Source organism: Austrofundulus limnaeus, unplaced genomic scaffold (assembly GCF_001266775.1).
Source record: "Austrofundulus limnaeus strain Quisiro unplaced genomic scaffold, Austrofundulus_limnaeus-1.0 Scaffold76, whole genome shotgun sequence".
In the NCBI taxonomy this organism is placed as follows: domain Eukaryota; kingdom Metazoa; phylum Chordata; class Actinopteri; order Cyprinodontiformes; family Rivulidae; genus Austrofundulus; species Austrofundulus limnaeus.
This window is the reverse complement of record NW_013952478.1, coordinates 843,687-851,451: the sequence shown is the minus strand read 5'-3', so window position 1 is coordinate 851,451 and position 7,765 is coordinate 843,687. Positions and strand designations below refer to the sequence as shown.

Here is a 7,765-nt window from a genome sequence, read left to right as displayed (position 1 = left end):
GTGTGTGTGTGTGTGTGTGTGTGTGTGTGTGTGTAGCATGATTCTGGATGACTATCATATACCAAAAGATTATTCTGTCAGTTGCTTCAGACTTAAAAAGCTAAAAGTTGTGTCAATGTTAAGAATCAGACATGACTCAGATTTAAAGAGCTTAAAACTGTGGATAAAATTATTAGATTTTCAAAACTTGGCTTTAAATTCAAAAAATGATTCCAGTGTAAAAACAGTATATGTTTATATGTAAGCAAACCAGACAAGAACATGGTTCTGGTAAAATCTTAAAAGATAATTTTCTCCAGTAGGTCTCAAGTTTTCTCTATTTTTTATTTTTTTGTAGAAGGGGAAGAAAAAGAAAAAAGAAAGTGGTAATGTATCCACTAATGTAACCATGACTGAGTATAAAAATCTTTTTCTGTAATTTCATAATTGTCCTGCTCATTAGCGGACTTTTTTTTCCTGCGGAGGGATGTTGTAGTCACTGCAGGTGCAGACAGTAAAAGTTGACGCTCACAGACWCTTCAAGCAGACGCTTGTGTTCACAAAGTGACCACAAGATGGCGCCAAATACTCATTTCACACGCTCCTCTTCTAGATCAGCAGCTGCACGGCGCTTGTTTGTTTTAGTTCTTCCTCAGGTGAACCCAAACACGCACATATCAGCAGCACTTTGATGACCCACGTGTTCCCGGATGCTCTGTTAAAAATTCAGCTCATGTTTGGGTGTTTCTGCGCCTCCAAATGCAAATCAGAGCTCTTGTCTCTAAAAGGTCTCTGTTCCTCTCAGGGGGTCACCGCGGAAACACCACTGGTTGTCAGGGAAGCTCTTGAGCAACAGCCCCGTGACAGACCTTAGAGATGAAGGAGGAGGAGGAGGAGGGGGGCAGAATCTCATTAGGTGCCCCTCGCATAAAGGAGGAACATTGTGTGGCGGTCTCGAATCCAGCGAGACGCGCACTGGAGGTCAGATGTGGTGGTCGTGTGGGGGGGGGAATATGCCATGTGGCTGGTGCCAGTATTGAAAAGATGCCTTCACACTCTGCAAGTGCCTTTTATATTTCTGCGCTGAGCCGGTTATTCTTCGTTAAGCAGCTGCATGAGAACAGCAGGATGTAGCTGCAGCTGTCGGAACAAGTTTCATCACTGATTTGTGGCGATCAGAGAGGCAGGGCTGCAGGTGGAGTTGAAGCTCCTGCACGCACCAGCAGAGCTTCCTGTCAATGCATCTGGCTTTCTCTAAGGTGGTTTTAATGTGTTTTTTATTGAGGCTTGGACAGAGCTGTGAAAACGGGTCAATTAGATCGGCGCTTTGAAGTGAAACTGGAGGAGCGAAAGCAGGAAGGAGGGGAGAGAGTGGAAACTCAAAACCCAGACGCATTCAGGATAATCCCATGCGTCAAATGTGACCGAAAAGAAAAGAAAAGTTGGGGTTGGGCAGCTGGGCTTACAGACTGAGAAGGATGAGAGCGCACGGTGCGCGCTGGGAACTATCCCGAGAGGAGCTGAGTGACGGATACTCCCTGCCTCAGGACACACCCTCCTCACTCCTCTCTCTCCTCCTCCTCTCTCTCATTGTTTCCCACACCGACTCTGCCGCTGCCAGGCTTCGGATCGGGTTCACAAGTGAGCGAGCAGCCGCTCAGATCAGGAGCCTGCAGACTGGAAGCATCACTCCGCAGACAACTTTTCTCGCTGCGTCTTCGCCCTGGCCTGACTGGATAACCGTTTTGTTTTAAACACACACACACACACACACACACACACATGCACTTTTTTGTGTGTTCTGTGGATCAAGCTTGGAGACGGATGAAGCGAAGGAGAGAGAGTGTGTGTGTCATCTAATTGGGATGAGAGTTCAAGCGAAGTGAGCCGGCAGATTGGACCCTTTAAATCCTCTTAACGCAGGTGGGGGCTGGAATAAGGCGCAAAGAGGAGTGTGTTTATATGAAGCGCGTGTGGGCGACTCACATCCCCTGGACACAACAGTGAAGAGGTGCAGGTTCAGACGCTGCTGTCGACGCCATGAAGTTGCTTTGCTGGACTTTGAGCGTTTGAGTCCGGTGAGGAGGAGGAGGAGGAGGAGGAGGAGGAGGAGAGCGCGCAGGAAAGGAGGGAGGAGGGGGTGCGGCACGGAGAACACAGCGCGGTCCCCCAAATCTCTGGACGCGAGGATGGAGAGAGCGGACAGGACGTCGCTCTCGGATCCCAGGAGGCGCAGAGACGCGAAGCTCCACGGGAAGCAGCAGACTATGAGGGCCGAGCGGCACCGGGGGCCCCTCCACCTGCACAGGACCCTGGTGGTTCTCATAGCTCTGASCGTCCAGCCGCAGGTGAGTGTCCTATTTCAGACAGGATGCCTTTTAAAGCTCAGTGCTGACCTGCAGCTCTCCTGTGTTTGACATGAAAAGCTGCACAAGAGACAGAAGCCTTTCCTCTTTGTGCTGCTGCTGCGCCCACCTGTTGTTTCAGCCCGCTGCTGCCTGTTTTCCACTCCAGATTATCATCCTAATTCAGTAGATGGGCATGTAAGCCCAACATGTGTCAACATCTACATTAAAATAAGTCTAATACACACCTCACAAAAACTGTTGCCAAACAAAGATTTCAAGCAGCAAACAGATCAGATAGAAAATCAAACATTTGCCCATTTTAAACCTTAACCTTTAATTTATTTTTGAAAGTATTTTGATGAATTCTCAACGAGTAATGGAGGATAAATAATTACCCACCACACCTCTCCTGTTCAGATTCCATCTGTTTCATGGAGCATATTTATGTGTAAATTTATTGTATTTTTTAAAAAATAACCTGTGGATCTTTGACAAATTTTTTTCTTCTATCATTTTTACCCTGAGGGTGGGTCTCTAATGGTCCTTGCTGACAAGTATCTTTGCTTGCATGAAGCTGTGTCATTAGAGAGCATGTGGGGGGAAATAAGATTTGTTTTTCACCTTTTTAACCTGTGAGCTGACAGGATCTGGCCTCTGTGTGTAAACACTGAGATCACAAAGCTTCCTGGGTGTGTGTGTGTGTGTGTGTGTGTGTGTGTGTGTGTGTGTGTGTGTGTGTGTGCGTGCACGGGGCCACAGGAGAGTAAACCCCAGGGGCGTGTGAATGCTGAACATTCGGGCAGCTTTGCACCTCTGGAACAACACACGTCTCTGNGTGTGTGTGTGTGTGTGTGTGTGTGTGTGCGTGCGTGCGTGCGTGCACGGGGCCACAGGAGAGTAAACCCCAGGGGCGTGTGAATGCTGAACATTCGGGCAGCTTTGCACCTCTGGAACAACACACGTCTCTGCTTCAGATCTCCTGACTTCTTCCTCTGATATATCTGTTTATAGCTTTTGGGTGAAGAAMGAAAACCCCACAAAGGTCATGAAAATAAAATTAAAATCAACAAATAAAAATTAGGCATTGTTATTGTGGTTAAACAGGATTATAAAAAACGACACTGGCCCAGTTTCTGTAACATTTTACGAGACTTTCTGCACCTGTCGACAAGTATTTTCTCTAGATGCTGTTTCATCACCTTCCACAGATGTTCAACAGGTTTTTGATCAGGGCTCAGAAGGTCCAGTCTGAATAAATCAATGTTTGAGCTATGTTGGATGTTTTTGTTGTGCTTTAGGTCATTGTCCTATTAGAGGACCTGTGACTGAGACCAAGCTTTCTGATACTGGGCAGCACTGTGGTTTGGACAATAAACTGTCAGAAATTATTGCCATGAATGATAGTATTGTTTGGAGCCCAATGATCCCCCACCCACTTACAGAAATTTACGTACGTAAAAACATCAAACTGACCTGAACTGGTGAAAATGATCGACCTAATTTTTATAGTGCGATCAGTTGATTTATTGCAGCACATTTCACTCCATAATGCCTTGATTGTGAAGTGTTTTTTTTTCTTTGTATGTTTTATTTTTGGGTCTTTGAACGTAGAGCTGATGAGACTTGTTGCCAAAAAAGCTCAGTTTCTTTCTCATTTGTCTGAAAGACTTTCTCTCAGAAGCTTATGCGTTTTGACAAATTTCACTTCTGTGGATCTTAAACTTCTGAGCTGTTGTCACAAAAACATCAAGTTGTTTAGAGATACGTGTCTTTCTTCCTGTCAGTAATTTTAGTTTTTTGTTCCTCAGACAATGCTAAGACTTAGCATTCTGTGGTTTATGTTCTGTTTAATCCGATGCCAAACAGCCCTGTGACTATGATAACCCTCTAAATGGACAAACTGACTGATTACAAGACTGAAACACCTGTGATGCTGATTACAGGACACACCTTTAACACGCTGACTGTTTTTTCGAGGCAAGTTTCATGAGTCTGTCATATAAAAATGAATTGCTGTACCAAAATTCAAAATTAACCAATCATTAATTGATTTTCTTTCTTTTTTTGTCAGTTTCAAGTTATTTCTCAGAGCTTTGGGAGGTTTTGTTCAACAAAAGGATACAAACAAATGTACCCAGTTCTTGATTTGTACAGAATAGAAGTTGTGTAAAACCCAATATTCTGTATAAGACTTTCGGACACCCAGCAGTCTCTCCACTCTATCTGCCACCTTTATATTCATTTTCTTTCCACTGCAGCATGTAAAAGCTAAGCTATCCCAGCGTGTAATTTTGGTTTGCAGAATGAGATTTTTCTCCTATTCTCGAATGGAAGCTCAATTTTTGAAACGAGATTAGAGTGCACTTCATTGCACGCTTTTGAAGTAAATTGGTATCTCAGGCACGCAGCACAGATTTTGTTGTAAAATGTCATTTTGGAAGCAAGAAGAGATTTTCGCTTGTTGACTCAAACAAAATAACACGAAACAAAGTGGGAAAGCTCAACCAACAGTTGCCACTTTATTATGATTAAAATGAAACATTACTGCTCTTTTACACGTCAGAAAATAAGATGAAAGGAAACATCTTCTACTAAACACGAAGGATGTTCAATTTTGAGCCAAATGAAACATAATGACAGAGAAATAATTGCTYTTTTCAAAGGCTGAAATCTGCCCAGTGTTCTGCATTTTTTCTGACACAAGCATCAGTGATTGCCACCATCGCTGGAGATGAGAGATGATGTGTTTTTGTCCATGTCTGTGTGTGTTGGGTGTGTGTTKGTTTGTTTACTGAATACCTCTGTCACCACTGGACAGATTTTAACAAAACTTCCAAAACTGAAAAAAACAACAACCATATTTAAGATGGCAACCACAGTTTATTGACTATAACTGAACCAGTTTAAATGATTGGAGTCAAATTTGATGTGGTAGCTGAGAGTATTCCTCAACACGTTCAGAGTTTTAACAGATTCCACGATTCTGCATGAGATAAATTGTGATAAGTGTACACAGTATGTTTCTCTGTGTACCAAAAGGTGATGGATTTTGTGTTCCAAAATCCAAGTTTTACTCTGAAGTAAAAGTTTTGTGGTTGTTTTATTCAGAGCTTGTGTCCTCAGTCAGCTCAGCATCTTTTAACAGCTCCTCCTGCCTCCACAGTTAACACAGAGCTCCATCACTGAACCTTAAAGGCCAGGCTTTGGTCTGAGGGGATTAGCTGTGCGACGGGCCGAGTTCTGACTGCTCCAGGCCACCACGCAGGGTCACATGGTGAACATAGAGTGCTGACTGCTGCCCCCCCTCCCCCCGCCTTCCCCGGACTCCCCTGTCCTCCCCGTCTCTGGTCTGACTGAGCGCTGAAACGCTGGTATGCAGGGAATGGCTCCGGCAGCGAGCGGTGGAGAGGAAGAAAGGAGGATGTMGAGTGATGAGCGCCACTGTATCTCCACAAAGCTTTTGATGTAGACAAGTTCACCCCGTCCTCCCTCCTGACACCCCCCCCCCCCACTCCCCCATAGGGACAGGGTGCAGTGGAGGGACACACCAGGCATTAACAATGGGGCAGTTTTGGTCCAGCGTTGGCCTTGTTGGCATAYAGAGCTCAGCAGGTCTTGGGGTTCTGTTTGTGGCTGACTAAASTTAAAGGCCTAGCATTCCTCGAAGGAACCCAAATCACCCGCCAACTTTTATGTTGAGGCATGAAGGAGTTTTACCCATTTTRGTCAAACCTAGAAAATAATAGTATWGGKTTAGGAAAARTCATATCTTGGGCAAATAATTGTCAGAAAAAACTGTCCACAATTAATATCTGCCACTTTGCAGTTACGGTTAGTGGCACGTTGATACATTTTTGTGTGTAACATACCATCACTATCAGGCTCACATAGGAGACTGATGGCGGAAGGCGGCGCAGAGCATCTAACGCTAACTTAAAYCCTAAACTTGTTCATCAACCGAAGCACCGACATAAACCAGGGTACGAGGAAAGCCAGAAAACATGGACCAAGGCCACAACTTCTGCTACATGAAAGTGCCGTTGTCATCTGTTAGTTGTCGGTTAATCATGCCACAGTGTGCACACTCTCGCACGCTAATAGGGATTTCATGTGACTGACTCTCAGCTACTACCGTATCAAGTTTTTGCTCAGTATCTGTTAAATTGATTGAGTTGAAGACAGTTTGGTGTTGGCTAATGCTAATGCCGGTTAGCTTGGTGGTTGTAGACGTGYATAACTGTATTGTAATTTGTCTGTGTGAAAACACGGGTGGGCACAGCCTCGGTGGATCTGTGGCTGTCATAATCTTAGTGTTTGTGAGATAAAATCCACAGACTGGAATCTATTCRGATAATCAGCAGAGGTTTTCTGGCAAACTGAAGACATTGTGGCTTTATTTTTGTGTTTRTATTTGTAGCAAGCCAAATTATGAAAATACACACTTTCTTGCATGCACCTGACCTTTTTGCTCTGAGACTCTCAGGAGGTCTTATTAACGTCAGCGTGTGTGTCTCTGTGTGTGCATGTGTGTGACGGTCACTTCCACGTCTATAAACAAGAAGGGAGCTGTGAGAAAAGAAGGACAAAAAGAAAAAAAAAAGGACGAAAACAATGCAGAGGAGCTGGTGGTCACAAACAGAGAAAACGAGATGACAGAAACTTTATACAACTCATCTGCAGACAGAGAAGAAGAAGCGAGGAAGAGGAACGGGAGAGAAAAAGTGCAAGCAGAATCCCATGCTGTCCCTGGGAAAAGAAAGGGAAGAATAAGAAGGGAGTGGTGGCCACACATTGTAAAGAAAGAAAGAAGACGAGGCAAATAAAAGGAAGTTGAGAGATAAACAGTGAGAGGCAGGAGTGTCTGCTCAGATGGAAAGTTTGTTTTATTTTCTTCAACAGAGGTCAGTCAGTTGTGGGAATCAAAGCATTTTTCGTGCTTCCTCTTTTTTTCATCTCTCCTCCTCTCTCTTGTTTTCTGAGAACTGTTTGCTTGTAACCTTTCTGAACTGACAGATGATTCAAAACAGGATTAGATCAGAATCGTCATACAGTTTACCTGCAGCAGAAAGTTTCCCAAAACAAAAAAAGTTTCAAAACAGAAGATTGTTAGAGAAGAAACWTTCAATTTACCTCGCTGGGGTACTCAGGAGTATTCAGATGGAGAGTTAAGATCTTTTGAAGTGGGCTTCTGTGAAACTTATGAWGAGTAAATATCCTACCTGTTGTAGATAGCTCGCTCAACAACCACAGTTTAGAGATTAAAAAGGTAAATAATAATCTGAGCTAATTTTAACCCTTCTATGATCTTTTTGTTGAGATGTTTAGCATCTCTAAATAAATTATTGACATTAATTATTTTAAAGGGATCCATGATTAGTTGTAACATTAGACTTTGATAAACATTTATTTTAACTGTAAAATAAAGATTGTAAAAATAC

At 43.6% G+C, this 7,765-nt stretch overlaps 1 protein-coding gene across 1 annotated transcript in view; it reads left to right on the top strand.

The window, feature by feature from the left end:
* Positions 1-2,168: 2,168 nt before the first annotated feature.
* The window catches only part of LOC106519360 (protein jagged-1b), a 55,111-nt gene continuing 49,514 nt past the window's right edge, over positions 2,169-7,765 (top strand). The window contains exons 1-2 of the mRNA XM_014010996.1: positions 2,169-2,327; positions 3,626-3,648. Coding sequence (XP_013866450.1) covers positions 2,169-2,327; positions 3,626-3,648 — 182 coding nt within the window. The remainder of the gene's footprint in view (positions 2,328-3,625; positions 3,649-7,765) is intronic.